This window comes from Phocoena sinus, chromosome 14, assembly GCF_008692025.1.
Source record: "Phocoena sinus isolate mPhoSin1 chromosome 14, mPhoSin1.pri, whole genome shotgun sequence".
NCBI lineage: Eukaryota > Metazoa > Chordata > Mammalia > Artiodactyla > Phocoenidae > Phocoena > Phocoena sinus.
Window position 1 is genome coordinate 14,638,238 of NC_045776.1, and position 24,464 is coordinate 14,662,701.

General features: G+C 37.5%; 1 protein-coding gene across 1 annotated transcript in view; it reads right to left on the bottom strand.

Annotated features, from left to right (window-relative positions):
* Positions 1-5,807, bottom strand: part of LOC116739063 (glutamate decarboxylase 1-like) — a 30,351-nt gene extending 24,544 nt beyond the window's left edge. The window contains 3 exon segments of the mRNA XM_032603138.1: positions 1,461-1,538; positions 3,102-3,269; positions 5,646-5,807. Of these exon segments, the coding sequence (XP_032459029.1) occupies positions 1,461-1,538; positions 3,102-3,269; positions 5,646-5,807 (408 nt within the window).
* Positions 5,808-24,464: the final 18,657 nt, after the last annotated feature.

Below are 24,464 nucleotides of genomic sequence, written 5' to 3' on the forward strand. Positions count from 1 at the left end.
TCACCCGCCGGGGCGGGCGGGGCTGGGAGGTGAGGCTCGGGTTTCGGTCGGAGCACAGGGAGAGGACTGGGGTTGTCGGCGTGAACACAGCCTGAAGGGGTTAGTGCACCACAGCTGGCCGGGAGGGAGTCCGGGAAAAAGTCTGGACCTGCCGAAGAGGCAAGAGACCATTGTATCAGGGTGCGCGAGGAGAGGGGATTCAGAGCACCGCCTAAATGAGCGGATATCCCCCTGGAGTGGACCCCTGAGAGTCAGAGAAGGGAAGCTGGTGGCCCAGCCTTCCAGGGACAGGTCTCAGGGTCACCTTTGACTCACAGATCCTGCTGCTGGGCTTGGGCAGAGCCTATCTGCATGGAGTTGTTGGTTTGGGGCACGGGCCAAACTCCAGGTGGTCTGGCCCTGGAATGAAGAGTAGATTACAACTTCAAAATGGGGCATACAGCAATGACTGAAACATGCCAAGTTCCTGCTGTCATGTAGCTTTTATTCTAGCTGAGGAAGACAGACAATAAGTAAATAACGAACTATGTCAGGTGATGGCAAGTTAGAAAGTTTTGGTGAGATAAGGAGGATTGTGGTGGAGGGAGGGTGGTGCTCTTTTACACAGGGTGTCAAGACAGTCTTTTCTAATGAGATGACAGTACAGCAGAATGAAGTGAGAAAGTAAGTGATATGACTACTTGGAAGAGGTGGGGTGAAGGAATCCTAGGAGAGCAAATAGCAAAAGTCCTGCTGTCCGGGCTTCCTTAAGGTGTTCAAGGATCCTCAAAGGAGACCAGGGTGAGTGGGGAGGGTGGAGCCACGGGGACAGTAGGAGATGAGGTCAACAGGAGGCTAGATTGCATAGAAGCTTACAGGCCATTGTAAGGATTTGTCCTCTACCTTCATCAAGATAGATGGAGCCATGGGGGGAGGCATCAGCGTAGAGAAGTTAGATGAACTGACTTAGGTTTTAAAAGGATCATACCGATTGCTGCGTTAAGAAAAGAGCATAAGATGGCAAGGGCAGAAGCAAAAACAGAAGTTGGGATTCTGTTGCAGTAATCCAAGAGAGATGATGTGCTCAGACTCAAATGGTCAGAGAGGATGGTATGAGAAGGTGTCAGATTAGGGAAACATTTTCAAGGGAGAGCCAATAGGAGTTCCTCCTGGATTCAATACAAGATGTAAGAGAAAGTGGGGAGTCAGAATTCCTTTTTTTTTTTTAAAGCTGGAACTACAGATGAATTGGAGTTTCCACTAATTGGGGTGGGAAAGATTGCATGAGAACAAGGTGTGGGATATGTGCACATGGGGGTGAGTGGGATGATGAGGAGAATCCAGTAATAGCGACTGAGAGGGGCACGCAGTCAGTGCAACAGTAGGAAACCCCCCAAAAGAGTGGTGTACAGTAGGTCAAATGAAGAAAGTGTTTCAAATAAAAGGGAATGATTCAGGTACAAATACTGCTGAGAAAATACGGTGAGGACTGAGAACTGACCATGGGGTAGGGGGCGATCAATGGTGACCTTGGCCAGAACGGCTATGGTGACAAAAGCCTGATTAAAGAGGGTCCCAGAGAATAGAGAAGAGGCAATAATGAGGTGACAATTTGAAAAAGTTTTGCTATAAAGAGTGGCAGAGAAGTGGAATGGTAGCTGTAAAGTGATTTACAATCAATGAGCGATTACGGCATTTTGAAATCCTGATAGAAAAAGAAAACAGCTACAAAATAGATTCGAGAGAAATTGGCCTTGGACAACAGCACACATGGTTTATCCCTTGAAACATGAGGCAAGGTGGAGTGTATAGATACAGATGCTTGTAAGGAGGGCAGATTTGGAGGAGGTAGCAGGTAGAAGTTATTTTCCAAATGCTTTCAATTTCTAGGGAACAAAGAAGGTTATCAGCAAAGAATGAGGGGAAAGGAAAGAGGAGCTATTGAAAGTTTGATGAGAGAGAGAGAGGGTATGAATAGTTTATAGGAAAGTGGGCGAGTGAATTGACTGGGAAACTCAAGTAGGATTGCAGGACTTATTTGAGGGAGAGATTCTGAATTTAAAGTGAGAACAATCATAATTAATAGAGATGTATTTTGTCCAATACAGGAATTAGAGTGTTTCTCATTATACTTAACTTTTACCACCCTGTATAGCCAACTCCACCACAAAGAGATAAATTATCACTCCATGTATTACAATAATTTTATGATAAGAATTTCTAAATGGAATTATATGCAAACTGTCTTGAAACTTGATTTTTTTAACTTAAAAATATACAATGAGCATTTTTATGTCAACAATATACACTTATGTCATACTTTAAATGCCTAATATTTCCTTGAATTATTCCATTTTATATTATTTAAGCATTAATTAACAGTCAACTTTTCAGAAATGAATTTATTCTATAAAATAGTAATTTAAAAAGTGATGATGGCTTTTATTATGGTGTGCTTGAACGGATATGAATGTTTATGACTTTCTTTACCTCCTAATACTGCATTAATCTGTTTGAAAAAAAAATAGTGACTTAGCAAGCGCCCTATATGCAAAGCATAGTTTGTTTCATTGTGACAGTAAAATCTGTTGAATTATCATAAAAAAAAGTTAAAAGCCCAAGGAAGTAAACAATAGTTGTATTAGAAAAATGTTTATTTTCTTGGTCTTTATAAGGTTATAACTTGACCATTTTCAAAGTCAAACTAACTTAAGAGTCTCTAACCTCAGATTTTGTTTCAGATGCCTCCCAGGTGATCTTGGGGATTGAATTTCTAATAAGGGAGAAAACCATCTAGCAATGATGATCAGCCCTGCTGGGTTTCATGCTAGGTTATTGCTTCACAGCAGGCTAAGATCATCCTCATAATACAAGATAATCAGACTAAGTTTTTCATGGAGAGGAGTATCATAGTTAAAATTTCTATGAATAAAATAATATTAAGTACCATTTGTAAAAGCCTGCATTTTATCTTATTTATCTCACAGGGTAACCTTATGCTATATTTAGATATGTATCATGAGATACCTAGAACTCAGAGAGATCAAGTAGAACTTTTAAAGGCACAGAGTAAATAGAGAAGGCGGAATTCACATGCGCCCGTTCAACTGCAAAGCTCATACTCTGTTCCTGTGCTGGTGCCTTGGAACAAAGGTGTCTATTCGTAGTCCTGCCTTGACTTCCTGAGGCAAGCGCAGCAGGAATACAGAGCAGCCATGGAATTCTAACGTGCCTCGGAGAGAGTCAAGTCCTTCCCTTGAAAAGCACGAGTTTTGTTCTTTTGAATTGTTCTGAAAGCAAAACATGTGTACATTTTTCACTAGTCAGTCCGAAGTCGGATAGGCCGATGAGAATCTAATGTGAAACACTCTGAACGACCTTAATACTTATAATACCACCTGACTGTTGTTCACCTGGAAAGTCTTAATAAATACTCAAACTGCTCACTGAACGCTGCTTCCGCCTTCCTCTCGGAGCAGGAAGTTGCGAGTCGTATTGATCAGAATAATGGTCTGTATTTCCAAACCTTTTCATTGCCCTTGAAAATTAAAACTTAGCTCTTTTCCTTAGCTTTAAATTTTATAGAAAGAATTCTGTAAAACACTTGAGGTCGAGGATTAATTTTTCTAGAGCTTAAATAATGAGGAAAATTATTACTGGCTCATTATTGCATTAATAGCATTAAAACATTAAATTATTCAATAATGATAAGAAATCATGGTGATAAATCTTAAATCAATTACATCCAGTTAAGAATCCCAATGCACCAATAATAATGAGCTAATATTAAGGAAACACATACAATTAAATCTCAACATTTTATCAAGAATGGCCAGTTTTTAAAACTGCTTCTTATGAGAATTTATTTAATCACATCTAGTTTTTTCCCTTGTTGGGCTTCCTCTCTAGATCAATAAAAGATAAAAAGAATATTAAACAAGACTAGTTCCTCATACAAGCCCCTTTAAAACCATCTACTCTGAAGTCAAGGCTGAGTAGAATTCAGCCACCAGGGATAGAAGATATGAAGGTTATTACTACATCCAACCAGGACCATTTAGTGAAATCTTTCAGTAATGGTAATTATGCAGAAAAAGAAAGAAAATTGGTTCCCCACAATGGCTGCCAGTACCAATGAATTTATTAGGAAGCAAAGAAGGCAATCACCTACGTGACGTTACTTCAAATGACATCCAATTCAAGATCTATTCATGCCTACAAGGTTTAATTAGAGCCTTTCCTCCAAGCAACCAGTTAATACAGTTGCCCTTCCTAACATGGGCTCCAATTAAATTCCTGAATGAGAAACCTGAGCCAGGAGGAAAAATAATTTTTTTTAAATGAGTGGGCACTGGGGGCAGGGGGAAGAAGAATTCCAGAAGAAAGACCAAAGCCAGGTGTTCATTAAAGGCAGAGTGGAAGATCCAAGGAATGAATTCAAAGATGAGGGCCAGGTAGTCAGCAGAAGCAGATATACACCTCAAGCACATAGACTTCAAAACTGGAGTGCTTACTCAGCTCAGGAAGGAAACCTCTTATATTCACTCCTACAGAACAGGAACCACAGGAACCAGCCTTTTCGTTTATTTTAAACCACGCCTGAGAGCCAGACTTCTGACACATAGATTCAGAAGCCTGAGATGAAAAAACTACAAGGTACCTTAGAGATCACAGTTTAACTAATGAGTTTGACAAATGAAAGCACTCATGGCTAGAGAAACGAATGAAGTCGCTTAAGCTGACACAGTGAATAGCGGACTTAGTACGCGAGTCCAGACGTAGATGTTCAAAATCTCACTCTCCGTACACCATAGCACATAAATGGAAGATGCTGACCCAAGAAAATTCAAGTTCTGATGAGCATAAAGAATGGAATGACATTTGGATGAAAGACAAACATCTGATTAAAGCTAGCCATTCTAGGGGGCCAAAGTAAACCAGAGAAATAGCGTGAAAACACAGGGAAAACAGTTGAAGAAGATGAACGGGTCACAGGGGCCCAGAGATGGGACACAGAGGAAAGCTAAAGGTTACTTCTTTCTCTGCTTTGTCGAGATTGGACCTATCTCCAATAGTTTAGCTATCGTCTAAACTCCACAGCAAAAATAATGCTGAGTTCTTGTCACTCTTGTAGTTAGGATCACTTGTCTATGAGAATAAAGGGATGACACAGCAGACAAGGAAAATATCAGAAGAAACATGTTGCCTGTTTTGTCCAGGCCCATGTTTGTCAGTTGTGTCTTTTGGGTGCAGGATGCCAAAAACTATTTTTATTTCCCTTCACCTCACCTCTGTTCAAAGGAAAAAAGGAATGTTTCCTATCCAACTGAGGCCACTTTGCAATTCACCTGTATTAGTAAACATGTGGAATAAAATGTTCATTCCTTGATAATGTCTTGCCTCATCACGTGGCATAAGGCCTAAAATTAAGGCTCAATATCAAGTGCTACCTTGATATCTGGTGAAATTGAGAGGGCACTGAATGGCCCAACTGCTCCTTACTTGCTCCTGAGGATAAGGTCCCCTAGCTAAACAACCCTCCTTATCAGAGGGACCTAGAGCAGTTCCTGCTTAATCCAAGAGTACTGTAGTGGGTTTCAGTTTGCTGCTAGCTGGGAATTATTCAAACAAGCCAATCACATCCTCGAGTGGGAACGAGGGGTCACCTCACCTTTTTGATGGTCCAGAGCCCATCTCCTCCAGCCCCTTGTTGATTGCTCTATTCCCAAGTGCAGCCCAATGTGGTCCTGCCCAGGCTGCGAGTGTTTGTGATTAATAAACTGCTGTGATCTCATCCATCCAGTGTCTGGTGTCACGTGTTCAGCCATCCCCATAACTCTAGTGGAGGAATCCCTCCCTCACTGATGGGACACATAGGCGGTGATTAAAACATCATATGTTTACCAACTCTCCAAACATCCCAAATCACTTTGGTAGATCTCCTTCTAGTCAGAAAATCCAGTAAGTTCATCATTTGCAAGGCTCTCATGAGCACTGACGGAGAGGATGCCTCCACTACTCAATCCTTCCTATGCTACTAACTCACCCCTGTACTGCACACTTTGGGGAAACTGACCACCACCCAGACAGGTAACAGCTTTTCATATTTAGCGAATATGATGTTTGACTTAACTTCCCAAACATATCTGCTTCCTTTAAAATCTCTGTTTGTATTCCTTTCTTTTTTTTCAATTGTTTTACCCTATGTCCAATTTTTCCCATCTCTGTTATATCATGAAGGGCCAAGTGGGTAATAGTACTATGTTAATAGTATGACTTTGTACAGAAAATTCTGAAACCACATAGCTGAGTCATGCTTACAAGATAAATAATTCATCATCCAACAAATATTTATTAAATGTCTTCTACAGACATTTATGTTTATTTATGTTTCCCCGTTGATTCACTTGATCAGAGAGATCCTCTACATATGCACCCACTTTATAACTGGTCTTATACTAATACACTGTGTTATTTGTTCATCAGTGCCCTATTTTTAATTCTTTAAAGATTAAAGGTTGTCTCAACACAAAATTGGCCCACTTTGAATGATTAAATTGGTTCTCCCTTTTGAGAAGGACAATTAAAAAACCAGGTTAGATTCAATTGATTATGTGTCTCATGTACTCAAAGTTGTCCTATTTTCATTCCAAGGGCATTTTAAAACTTAAGATCAAAAGCCAAAAGAAGATTAATTTTAAGTTCATTTTAAAGAAACTTGACATCAGATGGTTTTCAGGAATAGAAATTCTATTTCTCCAACGTGCTAAAAAAAAAAAAAGTCAAACAATAAACATCATTCAGTGAAGGACTGCTCAGTATTACATAGACATTGCAGAATTACCGTTTCAAAAAACACAGCAGATCCTTCTCAACCCATTATTGCTATTGTTCAGAGCATTATTCTAGGGGCATCTACAACAGCTTAGGCATTTTCATTTACATTTTCCAAAGACAGCAGTAATGAAAGGGTTCAATTCAGGTGTTTATTTTTGCCCTATGAGTTGATCAAAGAGTTTTTAAGTCACTGCAAGGGTTCAAGTCCCAGCCTGCTATTTATTTGTTAGCTTCTGTAAAGGTCAACTTCCTTATCATTAAGTTAGTGGAATTATAATATATCTATGTCATCGGGTATTAAAGATGCAGTCAGCCCTCTATCACCGGGGTTCTGCATCCTTGGATTCAACCAACCATAAATCAAAAATATTCTAAAAAACATTCCATAAAATTCTAAAAAGCAAAATTTAAATTTGCTGTGTACCAGCAACTATTTCCATAGTTTTGACGTTGTATTTACAACTATTTCCATAGTTTTACAGAAAGACTATGTATTAGGAAGCGGTAGAAGCAGTGGGTTCTAAGCTGAGTGATCACAGAATCTTTTTTTTTTTTAGGACAGATTTCTGTGCTCTACCCTGTACTTAATAGATCAGAATTTCTAAAGGTCAGGACCTTCATACTTGTGGTTATGGAAAGAACCCCAGGTGAACAGATTGACCAGACAGGTTTGAGACTCACGCAAGGTGCACAGCATCCATCTAATTATCTAGGCCCATTATCTTCAAAACTTATTTGTTTGTATGTTTGTTTAGCAATGCACTTTTTTGTAGTTATGTTTATACAGAAACAATATGCTAGTCAGATTGAAGAGGATGTCTTCTGGTTAAAAAATAATTTGTGATCTAGAACATCAAAAGCTCCCATCTCTTCCTTACTCCTTAGTGAATTCTGAAGTCCTGCAGTCCCTCAGGGTCCATGGAACACATGTGTAAATACAAAACCCACAACTCTCTAGATATACAGTTTCACCTTTGAATTAACTAAAACTGCCAGAAGTCTACGTGTGTGCAACTCCTAAGCGTGCTCCTGGTAAGGGCACTACACTGATGGGTGCTTCAATATTAGGCTCTCAAATTAATCAGACTTCACCACAGGAAATATTTGCTATAAAACTTGTTGAGGACACTCTCTGATGTACTACCCAATGGACCTCTCATAATATCCCAAGCGAGAAATTCCCCTTCAGATTTAGTAAATGAAAAATCTGTATTGCTGTGAAAACTTGGATTATTTCTGTCTTTCTGGACAATGAGTTTCAGTTTGTGAGGGTAAAAACGTAGGGATTTTTTTGGAGCCACTATTTTGGGTAAGCAGAGTGTCTGACCTCAAGGAACTCTGTCTAGTGGGAACCAGAGTCTCAGAAAGCTAATTCTAAAGCAATGCAATAAATTAAATGCAAGAGATATACATAAGTTGCTATGGAGACAAGAACATAAGTTCTATAAGTAATTACATTTCCATTTTTGCCTTAGCTACAGGAGGTAAGAGCTAATTGTGCTCAATTATAGCAACATTAACATTTACCAGAGGCATACTTGCTTGTTCTTTTCCCCCCAGTCTTACTTTACCTGTTTTATACTTTTTAATTCATACTGTCATATACCTTTTTTCTGTAAAATCAAAATTAAAGCATTGCATTAAAAATATACAACTTATAAAATTTCTTACCAGATATTTCCTGCTTTTTTAAACTTCTCTTACAATTACAGGATAAAAAGACAAAATCATGAGTATTTAGTGGTGATATTACATTCCAGAAACTCATGTATATTCTAAATAGGAGAGTATTAAAAGATAGGAAAAAAATGAAAGTTGAAAACTAAATGTGAGGCATTATGTATAATTTATATAATCTATTCAGTGGTAGAGTAATAAGGGAAGTAACCCACAACCTCATTTCTCTAAGAGGGGCAAATCTATTGCCTTAATTACGCAGAAAGCCCAATGCTCTTTATTATGGATCTAGTTGCATTTTAAAGAGCTACCTGCAAGCTAGTTAATAAAATAATCCTCAGTATTCTGTTCCAAACACATTTTCTTGTCCCATATTATAATTTCCCACTGTCTCACCACTGCTGTAACAGATCTAATGCTCACCTGTGGACAAAAGACTGGGCAACACTACACTTAGGACACAAAGTCATAGATGGTACATGTTACTGTATCCATGAGGAAGATGCTGCTTACTCACAGCCAGGAATGCAATTTCAATTTTTCCTTCCCCGGGGATGCTCTATACACACTGGTTTGTTCACTCTATACAATCCCCTTCCAGGCAGTTTAGAAAATAAAACAATGCTAACTGGTCCAAACAATTATAGACCCTACAACCTGTGCTCTGTGGTGCCCAAGCTGAGTGACAATGGCTTTACCTTCACTTTTCCCTCAATTTGTTTTCTACAAGGTAGTGACTATAATAATGTAAACAATAACGTACATTTTCATCTTCTCTTTCATCTCCATTCTGTAAAAGTCAAGCATGTTCCAGAGAGTGGTTCTGTAAATTATAGACATGATAAATAATAACTGAGATCTCAGGTCTGTCACTCACTGAGTGATTGCTCCTGCGACATACTTGACCTTTTTGTGTCTCAGTTTTCTTATCCATAAAACAGGGATTCTAAATCATACTTATATCATAGGGTCAGTGACAGAGTTTGACAAATTTAAAAAATGTAAAGTGCTTAGAATCATGTATTGGTACAGTAATTGTTATGAAAGGGCTATTGTTAGTGGTGACGGTATTGTTATGCTATTATTACGTTCTTTAAGAACAATACCAAAATGCATCAGTGATGTGTGTGAAAAATTTGCCAGCCTAATGACAAAACCTCCAAGTTGCTAATTCCAAAACGTCCCTGCACCGTGCATGCTATGTTTTGAGGAATTTTTTCTTCAGTGAGTCAGACTGATTTTAAAATTTATAGCATCTGATGAACTGGTATGTTCCTTCTTCTGTGTTAATGGGACTTAGACAGTAGTGTTTCCATTTCTTCAAAAATAAATCTGAAGTTGCCTGCAGCAGTCATGTGAAATTTAAGGCTGCCAGGTATGTGCTTCTTTCCCAGATCTTTATTTCTACTCTCAGTCTGATTCTGTATTCTTAGCTATGTTTTAGTATATGTGTTCATGTATATGCTCCCTTAAATACTTTGTGGAAGAAGGAAGTTATTAATAAATAATACGAAATAAATTTCTTTTTGTACTTTGCTAAAGCACCCCTTGTTACCTATGGGAATAAACGGAATCTATGGATGATCATTGTTGCAAATCTCTCTGCAAAGTGTTTTGAATTACACCTTTTTCCCAGTCTTGGCAGAACCTGTGATCTATGCTTTAACCAAAGGTTCAATGAATGGAGAAGTAGATGATAAAAACAGAGATAAGAGAAACAAAAGTATGAATCATTAAAATGCTGCAAAATTACTTCCTAACTGTATGAGTTGATCCTGTTACTCATCTTGAAACAAAGTATAAAGTAAGCAAAGGAATTCCAAACTAAGAAAAAAATAGACTTTCTTTTATGATTTAAAAAAACACACAAACATTTAGCATATTTAAATTCTAGTGGCGAAATAAAACTGTGTGTGTACTTCCCACTTCACCGTTTCCAGGTAATCATGCCTGCAAAAAAGACATGATCTCATGGTTCTTTGGGGAATGATCCCTTCATCAGCTTCCAGGCACCAATGATGGGTCCCCAGTGCAGGACCCGGACAAGATGGCCGCTGCAGGCTCAGGCTGACCCCAGTCACTGGGGTGACAAGTGTCAAAATTCCCAAATAAATTTCCTACCCAGATCAGCATACATACAGTATGTTATGGGAGACCTTCTCCAAAGTAAAATGATGCTTTCTGGCCTCCTTTCTGCAACAGCAGTAGGTTAAATGTCTCCTGCTGTAACCTATCCAAAATAATAATAATAAATTTGTATTAAAAATGGAATTTTATACTCCTAAGGCCTGTTACTATCTTCAAAGCCTATACATACAACAACCCTGGTTTTGTTACCCTCTTAAAATTATCTAGTTGGCAATAGTTCTGAAGCAGCCTAAGTTATTAAGGGAGTTTTATTAAAAAGGGCACACTCATACATACACACACCTGATGGAAAAAGTCCTCTGATGCTCAACCTCTGAAACAATTTCCAGGTCACTCAGCTTGAACTTGCACAAACAGAGGTATAGAAATTATTATAAAAGTGGAGCTTAGCATCAAATTATTGGTTACTTTGCATATAAAAGGCATGCTCTAGGTTTAGCCCTTTGCTATCTCTAAGAATTGGCTAGCACCGGGAGGGGTAGACTCTCCCCAGACAGGGAGACCACAGATGCTAGAATCTCAAGAATACAGAAAATAAGAAAATATAGTTAACATAATTGAGCCTGTGATGAATGGATGCCAAACAGACAAATGCAAAATCTAAGGACATACAGTTGAAATAATCTATCACTATATCTATGTTTGTATCGACAGCTATAACTATATCTCTACCCAGATATTAACAGTAGCTGTCTATGAATGTGGGATTAAGGGTAATTTTTTTAAACAGCTAACATTCATTGAATATTATGCTTTTATTGGTAATCTAATTACAATGTCTCTTCCCAACAACCATATTTGATAGGTCCTGTTATTATTTGCATTTTAATGAGGAAATTAAAGCTGAGAGAGGTGAAGTGACTTTCTCAAAGTCACACAGCTAGCGAAGGTCACTCTAGATGTAGTCAACCAGATTCCAGAGTATTTTGTTAACTAACAAATAACATAGTTTTCCTAATTGTACATTCGAACATGTGTTACTTTTATGAATAAAAGGAAACACGTTTATTCACACATTTGAAAAATTAGGTCTGTGTACAAACATGTATGAATATATAAATCATATATAAACACATTATACATACACAAATGTCTACATATATGTATGCAAATGTACATAATTATGAATATATGTGTGCACAAGCATTAAGTTAATGTCTTGAGACCAAAGTTCTCAGAAAGCAAAGGTCTTGTAGAGTAGATGCGGGCAATAGAATATGATATAAAGATAGTAAAATAGATTCTGTCCTCACTTCTCCTTACTGTGTGTGTGTGTGTGTGTGTGTGCATGTTATTTTAAACAGCGGTATGTGTGTTTTGAAGGTACTTAAAGACATTTTCAAACCCATTTATGTACAATATTTTTGAATAACAGACAAGGAAACAGACGGCATCGGATCACTGAACCTCCTCCTTTCAATGATCAGATACAGGCAAATAGAATGCTACTTAACAGCAGCAGAATTTCAACTACATCCCGCATCACAGATTCAAAGAAAAGACATTTAATTATTGAAGTCACTTGCAGATGTAAAAAAAAAAAAAAAAAAAAAAAACAAGGATATATTCAGCTCCTAAGCAAATGAAAAGAAAGCTTCGAGAAAAGCCCATTTTGTGCGATGTTGTTCTGATGTAATATTCATGCTATTTGAAATAACGTCTCCATTTCCTTCAGGATGGCATTTTAGCAGCACTGAAAACCAAAAGTACATTCTTTGGAATGACTACACTGAGAAAGGAGGAGGAAAAGTATGCTTTGAAAAACTGGAATTCACATATCAGCAAGAGGCTTGACATTTGGTAAGAGAACAAACATTTCCCTAGTTCTTAAACTATCTGAAGCTTCCAGTTTGAGTTAATGTCAAGCCCAATAATGGGGAATTCAGCCATACCAGAAGGAATCCTTTCATCAATTAATGTGGGAAGTTTCCCATTTGCATTCAGGAAGACAGGAATCACAAACATTGGAATCAGGTCCACTGAATTTTGTTGCCTGGTGGGTTGTATCTGACTTTCTGCCCCAATCTCCCCTCTGAAGCATCCCAGGCTTCACCTGACTGCCTTCTCAAAAAAAGAAGTTTATTTTAAAAAATTCTTAGTTCCAGTTTTCTACATGGCTTGTTAACTCAAATATTAAGACAGTTTTTTATAGATTTGGCATGGTAAAGCCCATTCTGGTTAATAAGAGTCGGGTGAATAATAATATATGAGTGTACAGTTTTTGGACCTCTAATATCTTATAGGGAAAATATTATAGTATTTTGGAATAAATGTGTTAAATAAACCAAAATACTGAAAAGTTAAATGCTACCATTAATGTTTATTTTGGTTGATTACTGTACTAGAAACTTAATATGTATGACTCCTTTAAAGCTAACAAAATGCTAATGGCATTTCTTATGTACATTTAAAGATGAAGAAACTGAGACTAAGAGGGATAAATACCTCCCCCAAAACTTTCATAATTGACAAGCCAGGATTTGAAATGCAGTGGTTCTTTGTAAGAACGCTGGATAAAGAAAGATCTTGGTGGACACAAAAGGACCATTTTCTAACTCTATAGTTCCAAGCAAGTTATTTACCTTCTATTACCTCCATTTCATCATTTGTTACATGAGGGAAGTGATAGTATTTACTTCACATGGTTTTGTAAGGATTAAATATGTTAATTTGTGTAAAGTGGTTAGCACTTGGCTGGCACAGAAGTAGTTTTTATTATATGATAGCTCTTATTACCAGCCTCTGTAATCTACAGCAGTAACCACAGATCATTTTATCATACTCTCTCCAACTGTTAGGGAAACTATATGGATTTAGAAGGTGAAGGGTGTAAAAAGCCTATGGTAAGACAGGCAGCATGAACAGCAATGAATATTACACGAAGACAGTTGACTACATTTTTTTTTTTTTTTTACTCTAGCCAACTGTAGAGAAAAGGGAAATCCAGAGACTAGAATATTTGATGGACCTGAAACCTCTGATTCTACCGCTAATCACACCAGACTATCTTTTATAGGCACTTGTTTGGAACATCCACCAGCCTCGAATTTAAGATTTGGGTGGAAAAATGAGTAATAGAGGTATAGGCCAAGAGGCACTGTGCATGGGCCAGTGGATTTGCTGATGTTTCATAGATTACTCAGTGGATGACAGAAGAGAGCAGAAGACTTTAATCCACATTTTGTTCCATCTCCTCTCAAAAAGAAGTTTCTTCAGGTGTCAAGGAAAATTGTACCAGATCGAATTAAACAGACAAGAAGACTTTATTCAAGACAGTTGAGATTGCAACGAGTCAAGATGATTGCAACAGGGGAGAGAGGTTGAACTTAACTCTGCTGAAACAAAAGGCTGGAGGAACTTTAAATGCTGAGGTGAGCTAATGGGAAAGTACTGAAGGACATAATTCAGTGTGGAGGCCATGTGTGTTTGCAAATTGCCACTTATCGAACTTCGGCCCCTACTCCCCTGTAGGGACTGGGAGATGGGGACTCTACCTTTCCTGGTGATTACACGTTCTAGAGAAGGCGCCCAGGTCTTTGAGAAAGGCATTCCTGGGTTGTTAAACTGGCAAGAGTCTAGGAGAATATTTTCATAAAAATTTATATGTGTATTATATTGCCCTTCCATGTAGAAAAAAAAATACAGATTTATGCATCTATGTTTCCAAGGAATGTCTCTATGAAACTGTAACTCCATCCATTAGTTTTATCCCCTATAGAGTCATAAAATGCAAAGTTTGCATATGTGGTCTCCGAGAAAAACAAAATATGAATTTAAATACTATCTTTACCACTTATTAGCTGTGTGGCCTTAAACAAGCTATTTAACCAATCTGTGCTTCATTTGTTTAATCTATAATTTATGGATAATGTCACAATCTGTTCGTGGGGTTACAGTGACACCACTTGGCACACAGAGAACGCTAAACTAATGTTAGCTACTATTACTCCCAAAAGTTCCAAAGCGAAGAGAATTGAGCTGATAAAATAAATGGTTTTCTAAGGAATTGCCATCACATTTCTGAATAAACATATGATTTGATGGTTAAGTGCAGAAGGTAGGTTGTAAACTAGGAAATGTACAGCAATCTTTTTCTTTAAAGTATGTATTCCATCAGTAACAGAAGGGAGAGGGAAAGAGAAAGAGAAAAGGACTAAGAATGCATAGCACGTGAGAGAAAGAGATAAGAAAAATGACACTTTTGACATTACCCTTCATAGGTGACCAGTACTGGAACAGCTTTGGAGGCCACCCTGATCTGATGCTCAGATTAAATTACAGAAAATACCAGGCAACCTAATCATTCTGCATTTGTGTGTAATTTTAGCTGGCCTCCTTGCAAAGAACTGCTTTGTTTCTACTCTAGAAAGATTGGACTTTGACAGACAGAGAGAAAAGTTCTGTGGTCATATAAAAACTATTTCTGCATTTACTTAACTGGCAACAGCATAGTTTTAAGATCCTAAAAGCTCTGCTGCTTTTACTACAGAGAAAAGTTACTCCTACCTTAGATCATTAATTATTGGGAACATTTTGATTTTGTTTCACCAGAAATAAAGTAATGCCTTTAAAAGATGAAGAATGGCTAACAAGCTTGTCAAGTACAACCATGGAAGAGAAAAATCAATATTCAGTGCTAAGTGAAGTTTTTTTCTTTTTTAAGATGGCTCTGCCCTAAATTATCATCAGTAGCTACATAAGCTTTAAAGGATCTAGAAAGAACAAAGATTCTAGACTTAGCATTTCCATATCATAGAGTATGATGCTGTAATTTTAAAAATGAGTTGATTCTCTAGATACCGACTTGGAAAGAGCACTAGGATATATTTCAGTAAAAAGCAAAAGGAAGTTGCTGAAATACATCTAAAATACGACATCATTTATGTAAAGCATATGCAATATATATACACAAAATATTTCTATGTGTAAATTCATGTAGTATAAATGCATGGAAAAAATTCTGGAATGCCATACTTAAAACAGAAGTTATCTCTAGGGAAAAAAGAGTAGCTTTAGCTTTAAGAGTTATGTCTGCATATTATAATATACTTTTTATTTTAAAATAGTATTTAGAATACTTTAGTAATTTAAACATCAATTTAAAAGTTTCAATAGCTCGTTATATATTCACATGTTCTTGACTCACTAAAACTGGCCTCTCTGATAAATAGATTTTTGCATAATGACCTATATGAAATAAAAAGTGTTAAATGTATCTTTTCTACACGATTTCAAGGGAATTATTCTCAGAAATTAAAAACATCTATGTACAAGAAAACCATTCTAAGAATGTAAACATGGCTGGTAGTTCCTTTATCTTTCATCATCATTTTTCATCTTAGATTTAGAATCACCTAAAAACATTTAAAGTACAACAAAAATTGCTTTTCTAAAATTAAAGTAAAAAAAAGGTATACTAAAATATCTTCCTGAAGTTATTAGGAACAAATATCAGTGAATTTATTAAAATCTTTTTAGACATATTATTATTATTTTCAGTTTTTAATAGGTTTGGTATTCAAATTTCTCCTAGCTATACAAAGTTATACTTCCTTTCATTTGCCCTGAATTTGACTATTAAAAAGGAAAGTGTTAGCACAGAGACAAGAATTATTTCTATGAATGAAATACTTTTGTATTTATATCTCTATTTAATATAGCTTATAAGTCTTGAGAATTCACTTTTACTGTGCCCAAATATGTCCAGTGATGAAATTAATTCCTGTTTGTAGTGTATTACAGTTAAGCATAGAAATAGAGAACAGAAAGTTTTTGAGTGTTACCAGTTTGACCGTCAGCTGCAGGAGGACAGGGACATGGTCTTGTTGTTCAGAAACACTACCTAACACACACTAGATACTCGGTAAAGAACAACTCTGTCACTTCTGAAATCCTATACCCTCCATTTCCTCTCATTTGCTTGCATTTCACAAATGGCCACATCATTTTATCAAATCGTGGAGCCACTTGGAAATTGGGCATAGAGCTTTGCATAATCATTCATGTCATGCCTGTGACACTTGGTGATTATATATAACGGTGATTATATATATATAACTCCTCTCTGAGGAGTCCTGAGGCAGGAGAATGTTAACCTAGCTGGCCTTAGAGCCAAGTTCTACTACAACCATTTCATAGAGAAGGACACTGAGGGAAAAAAGTTGCTACATCTGCACCGGGCCCCTGTGCAGACAAGGAGGAAAAGCAGAAAACTCAGCTTGAGTCAGTGAGTTAGTGACTAGAAAATGAAACACTCGACTTGTCTAAAATTAACCTCCTTGAAAACCAGCTCAATTGATTTCTGAGCCTAGACACAGAAGCCAAATTTAACTAAAATTTCACTAGGTGGAAAAAAAAATCAGCTTTTGCTTCATGACAGATTCTCTATATCTCTGAAGATAAAGATGTGACTGTTTCTCAAGAATGGAAAGCTGTTTGGTTTGTTGGGTTTTCTTCTGCTTCTCAGTTTTATGTATTTTTTAAAATTGAAGTACAATTCATTTACAATACTATGCTAAGAATGGAAAGATGTTAATAGCAGTAGGCATTGGGTGATATAGGAACATAGAAGTTCATTGCTATTCTCTCTACTTCTCTATATATTTTAAATGTTTCATATTAAAACTTCTTTTAATGAAACATGTAAAGTTTAAAAAAAAAAAAAAAAAAAGAAGAACTCACCCATACCTGCCTTGGATTTTCCTCCAGGTCTCCTAAATCTATTCTCCAAAGCTATGATCTGTTCCAACATAGTTTCCATTTCTTTGAAACTTTGTTCTGCACTTTTAGATATCTCTACTATTTGAATTCCAAAGAGGCCAAGACATACTCTTAGTAATTTATGTATAAATAATAATAATTTATAATCATCTCACTTAATCTTCCTTTAACTTTGTGTATTGGTACTATTACCTTCATTTTACAGATGAGGAAATTAAGACACAGAGATACATAACTTAGATAAATAGAAGTATTCACATAAAATCAAGAGAATGGCAGAATGCATTATATTGCCATTACTATCTAGCATCTTACTAGATATTTTGTCCAGGGCACAAAGAAAATGAAATTGAATCATTGGTACAAATATTGGAAAGAGACAATAATTATTATCCTATATATATATATATATATATATATATATATATATGTTATTGTCTGTGGAGAAATTACAAGAAAAATCTATCGACGCATTATTAATATGGATAACGTGGTTCAGTAATGGGAAGTGGTACAATTAAGCAGCAATAATGCTTATTATTATATAGAAGCCAAAAATGTTCAAAATATGATCGAAAAATTATTCCATCATAGGAGCAATAAAATACATAAAATGTCTAGAAATCAATTCAACTAGAAATGTTCAGGACCCATATGAAGCATATTACCAAACTTTACTAAAGGCAAAAAACACCCACCTAAATAAATGGAAAACCATTTTCCATGTTTTTGGGAAGTCATGTTTGATGGGCAGGCTTGGCAAGGTAAACATTTTCTATGAAATTGTTTACAAATTCATTGTGATCCCAGTCAATACCCTCAGTGGTGTCGCATGTCGCACTTAGGACTCGGCAAAACCATTTGAAAGATAATTGGGATTGAGAAGAGTCAGCCTAGCCACAAACAGTTTTGAAGAATAATGACAGGAAATCGCTTGCACCACCCCATGAATCTATAGAAGCCAAAAGAGTGGAATACTAGCACACACAAAAAGATCAGTGGCACAAAACAGACAATAAATACACAGATTGTTGTACTTGTTCATAATGTAGCTAACATTTGTGTGCAAAGACTGTAACCACTGTGACAAACAGTGCCCCAGTTGCAGGTCAAGTGCGATAATTCTTCTGAAGTCACCTTGACAAAGACTAGGGTGAAGAAAGAGTTGGAATCTAGAGCATAAAATTTAAGGAAGCACTCACTCTCAGGGCAGTGCAAGTGCCAACTCCGTATGTGCATGAACCTGACAGAAAGATACCCCTTAAATTTTATACCTATTTTTACTTAACCCTGGCCAAGGGCTGGGGCTCACTCTCTTTCAAGTGAGCTGTTGAAACTACTCCACAGCAGCCTCACTAATTTTATCCATTAACACCTACATCATAATCCCTGGTCATTAGATCTTATCCGCACCTCTGTTCCCAATAAGTTCTGTATATTCTTGCTTCTGACTCAACCACTCCTTCGGAAAGTTTTTTACTGTGCCTTGGCCAATATAGATCCATTATCAGCAAACTCCACAAACATCCTCATCTTTCAGAGAGTACTTACTGTACTGGTTTGTCTTAACTGAACCTGAGAACACAGTGTCCCCTGAAATTTGGTGAAGTCATACACTTAGGTCTCAAGATCAGAAGACAGGATCTATGTTTTTTCTTTTCTTTGAATTGCAAGATAAATCACTACAACTCTCTTATAAAGCAGATAATTCTCTATGATCTTTTTACGAAAAAAAGAAAAACTCCTGCTCTTTACCACCATCCACTCTTTTTTTGGTTTTTTTTTTTTTTTTTTTTTTTTTTTTTTGCAGTACACGGGCCTCTCACTGCTGTGGCCTCTCCTGCTGCAGAGCACAGGCTCCGGACGCACAGGCTCAGCGGCCATGCCTCACGGGCCCAGCCGCTCCGCGGCACGTGGGATCCTCCCGGACCGGGGCACGAACCCGCGTCCCCTGCATCGGCAGGCGGACTCTCAACCACTGTGCCACCATGGAAGCCCTACTTTCAAAGCTTTTGATGCTGGAGACAAATTTACCATGCCACATAAAAGCATAGGATACAATTTTTTTTTAAAGCACACAATCTAAGACTTCAATTTGGCTCGTGGTGAACACTAATTCAAAAACGATTAATGTTCTGTTTACATTGTAGTGAGGCCATGAATTCCTTCACCTGCCATGGCTGAAAAAAAAGGACAACCAGAATCTTGTAATATACTCTAGAATAATGATTTTCAAACTTCTTTGACCATTTCCCATGTTAAAAAATTGATTTTACATTTAGTTCAGCACATACATACAGACAGTAACAAACACATACAAAACCCCCAAAGTTCTAATGAAAAAATACTTAAATTTAATAGAAGTGATGCATTATATTTTCTCATCTATTACATTCTAATTCTTTTTTTAACTGTTGCTGCCTACCTATTATTTCACGACTGGTTTCGACCTGCAGTTTGAAGAATAATACTTGCATTGAGAGGGTTTTTTCCCACTGGAGTTTTTGTTGAAAATAACAGAAAGATAATTTTGCTAATTTAAGTAGAAAATGAATTTATGAACAGGATACCAGATATCACACGCAATCAGCAAAGAAGTAACAGAAATTAAGGGAGTCCTCTGGGTAGCAGAGAGGAAAGTCAAGGTCATGCCATTGCAACTGTCTGGTTAAGGTACAGCTGCTGTGCTGTCCCCACTGGTCATCCACCGGCAGTGAACATCATTTCATAGCCACGGCAACTGCGGTAGGACTCTTGACTCCACTGCTGTGGCTTCAAGTAATTTCTCCTATGAGTGTGTGTGTGTGTGTGTGTGTGTGTGTGTGTGTGTGTATCCTTCTCCAGATGTGAAGTCTGGTGGAAGCATATATTTGACTTAGACCGTGTGTATAGCAAGGATATTTAGAAGCTGAGCTGCCAAAAAATAACAAATACACAGTACAAAGTTCTTTTCAGTCTCTGGTTACTTAGTATTACTTGTAACACTGGATTCAGCAGAATCCTCAGGAAGCAGTAGTTTAGTCTTCATCTCTTCTTCTACCGATGGCTATGCAATAAGACCTGAGGGGGGAAGGACCGAAACAGAGACTTTCTGAATCATCACTTAAGCCTCGATAGCCAACAGGACAAGATCTTCTCTGCTGTGAAGGGAGGAGGACCAGCTTCTGGTCAGATGGAGCCTGAGGTCTGGTAGCAGATGCCCTGCCCCTCCCACCTCAGTGGGCTGAATTATATGAACCATATGAAAGTTTCCCTTGGCTTTTGGTTGGGTTTGGTCAAAGACGAACTTGGCAGGAGATCAGACGGAGGGAGAAGATGAGGTTCGTGTATTTATTTCCCATCACCTTCCCTTTGAGAGCAGACAGGTTCCCTTCTCTGAAGGTTACTGATTCTCTCAAGGCAGCTCACTCCTCAGGAATCTCTCCTTCCGGGCTCCAGTAACTGCAACCCTCTTCCTACCCCTCCAGCTCTAGAGGAAGTAACAGTTCCAGTTCCTGCATGATCTATGCCCATGTCTTTGTAAAAAGCCTCTTTAATAATTAACCTCTCTGTGAATTACCCTATTCCAAGTATGCTAACTGCTTCCTCTTGGGAACCAGCTTAATACAGATCATAGCTTGACTTTACCAAAATTACATAGGCTTGGTTGAGAAAAAATTATTTGACCTCAGTTCTCTATAAAATGTGTACCCTACGAATGATTGTGCTGCCTAAGAATACGATTATTCAGGTTATAATAAAAATGATAAATTCTAAAAAGTATTATACAGATCATTAGGAATAGGGTGAAATTCATATTGCAATATGGCCAAATTTGATTATAAAGATCAAATGTGATAAAACATAATAAAACATAGATGTTAATTATGTGAAGAATAAAATGGGCACAATAAAATTTTCTCACTCCACTTCATTAAAAAGACTTTTAGTACTGCTATTTTTTTAAATAATCATTTTAATTCCAAGTAGAAATAATGAAATCTTGGATATGTTTCAATAAAATCACCACACTATATTAACTGAGCAGCTAATTTGATTAAAATAATTGTCTGGCAAAATTAAATCCTTAATAAAGAAACATCTCAGTGTACCAAAGAAGATACCATCTTTGAAACAGTAAACAATGTTTTGGTTTATTTGCAGTGCTATGGCTGAAAGAATAAAATAAAAAGATTGTACCTGAATATCATTTCAGTTTTCCTCACTCTCTTGAACCTCAAAGATGCTCTAAGAGAGATGAGGGTACCTGGTAGCCATGGCAATGCACTATGAAGATGCCCAGAGCTCCAAAAAGGGCCTAAACGGATGATGCCACTATAGCTGAAGCAACAGCTTACATACAGGACACTGGTGAAGACAACTCCAGGGGACTTCAAAAAATACATGAGCAGCATTCTCCTTTCCACAAGCAAATATGGAAAGAATACAGGAGAATTGTGTTATTGCTCTTAATGTTATCTCCCCATCTGTACCCTTGGTAAGTTTTAGAAAAACCCGTGCTACCTAAAAAAGCAAAACGTAAGTCTGTAACAACAGCTGTAAAATATATTTTTTTGCTCAGAGTCCTGAGTGACTGCATGTGTGTCTTGGGTGTAGGAAGAGTGGTCATTCAGGGGCAAATTTCTCCATCATCAGCTAGTCCATTCTAAAGTCACCATGGTCACCTCTGTCTACTCAGTGGAAGGGGAAAAAGCACAGATCATCCTTCTTGGGGGGTCTTTTGGGATAAGAAAATAATTTTTACAAATATTCCATTAGAACTTAGTTACCTGAACCTACCTAACTACAAATATATTCTAGCTGTGTTACCAGAAAAGAGGATAAAGTGGGTTTTGGTTAACACTTAGCAGATGCTGTCATAAATTTATCCTGTTTTTTCCTCACTTAATTCATTACCCTCTTGTGCAAATTTTATTTGAGTAAATCAGATTCAGTAGCTTCACAATATCCTGTCATGTGAACATACAGTAACGCACTAAGCCATTTTCTCAATTAGCAGTTTATCAAGTTCAGGGGTGTTCCAAATCACACTGCTATGAACATTTTTACACATAAATTATGATTTATCATAAACTCATTTCCTCAGACAAAATGTACAAAAGAGGAAAACAAAGTCTAAAGACACTTTAAAGTGTCTTGGTAATCTTGCAAATTGCTTTCCAGAAAGACTGGACCAATTTACATTTCCATGGGAGGAACATGAGGGGACTGATGGTTTTAATCAATACCCTTGATGGTATTGATTGAAACCATATCATTTATATTTGCCATTCTGATAAACAAAACAGTCAGCAAAACACTGGTTGAAAGTACATTTCATTGATTTTTAGAGTGGTTATGGGGCAGGAGATAAATGGGCCCCAGGCCGAGCAGCTGGAGTTCGTCCCCTGTGGACAGACACTCCAAAATAGCAGGAGGGAAGAGAAGCTGAGCCCTGCCCAAACAATAGGCCACACATTTCTCATTCTCGAGGTCAAGGAGACCTTCCTGACTACACATGTGCAGAAAGGCTCCTTGAATGTCAAAAAGGGATGGGACGCCACCACAAAGTAGGTGACGTCAACCTACCCATAGGCCTCTTTGCTAGAATCCAGCTTGGCTGAAAGATTCGTGCACACACTGGAGGACCCTGAGATACATCAAATATGAACTCAGAACTAGGTAAAGCAAGATGACGGCCAAAGGAAACCCAGAGGAAATACCCCATTAAAGTGGTTCAAACTACAATGGGGGCGCGACTCTCCCTCTGAGCCCACCCGTATGTCTATCCACACGTACTCTTTTCCCTCCCGAAAAACACTATAATTGTTTCACTGCTTTCCGACTCTCTGTGGAAATTCATTTCCACCCAGCTGATGGGCCAGGGCCTTGTCACTGGCCACTGGTCTAGTGGCTAGGATTCCGCGCTCTCACTGCCGTGGGCTGACTTCAATCTCTGGCCAGGAGCTGAATTTCTACTTCAAGCCACTGCAGGCCAAGGCCATCCGAGATCAGTTAAATATGTTTTCACAAATTTCTTTGCATTTGTGTTTTCTCTTTTGTGCTTTTTTCTTAAGTTCTACATATTAGCTTTAAGGTATTTTGAATAAGAAAATTTTATATGTATCATCTATATATTAAGGCAGGCTGTAAACCTCCTTAATTTTATGCCATCTGTGTATCAAAATTTCAATCAGATATTTTTGACTTTTCAATTTCATGAATTTTCCATTGGGTAAATGTGATTATTAATTTTATGAGTTAACTTGACTGGGCAAGTGTTGCCCAGATTAAACATTATTTCTAGGTGTCTGCGAGGGTGTTGATGGATGAGATCAGCATTTGAATTGGTGCACTCGGTAAAGTCGATTGCCCTGCCCTGTGTGGGTGGGTATCATCTAATCTGTTGAAGGCCTGGAAAAAAGACAGAGGAAGGAGGAATTTGGCCTTTTTTCATGCCTCAGTGCATGAGCGAGAACACATCTCTTCTCTTCTTGCCCTTGGTCTGGGATTTATGCTATAGGCTCCCTTGGTTCTCAGGACTTTGGACTTGAGCTGAATTACACCACTGGCTTTTCTGGGTCTTCAGATTACAGACAGCAGATCACGGGATTTCACAGCTTCCATATCATCTTATGTGTCTACTCATCATTTTATATGTATTATATATTCAGTATATTATATATATACATGTATGTAAAAATAACACACACACACCCTATTGCTTTTGTTTATCTGGAGATCCCTGACTAATACAGTGAACGGTCACACATATAAACATAAATACATGAGTGCAGTGGAAGAAATCATAAAGAAAATTATCTAGACAATAGCATCCTACCTCAAAATAAGGTAAAATTTCATTTTTCAGAGTATTTTCGCTTTTTCTTTCTTCTTCCTTTTTTTAGAACATTTGACTACTTAATCCATCTCGAATTGATTTTGAAATAGGGTGTGAGCAAAGAAAAAGAAATTAAATACTTCCCTTACCGCTGCCTTGCCAATTTTCTCAACACATTTAATTGAATGATCATTGAATCATCTATGGAATCACTGAGTCATCATTAAATCATCATTTTGCTTAGTTTGTAATAGATTAGATTAAACTGATGCATTCAAGTGAT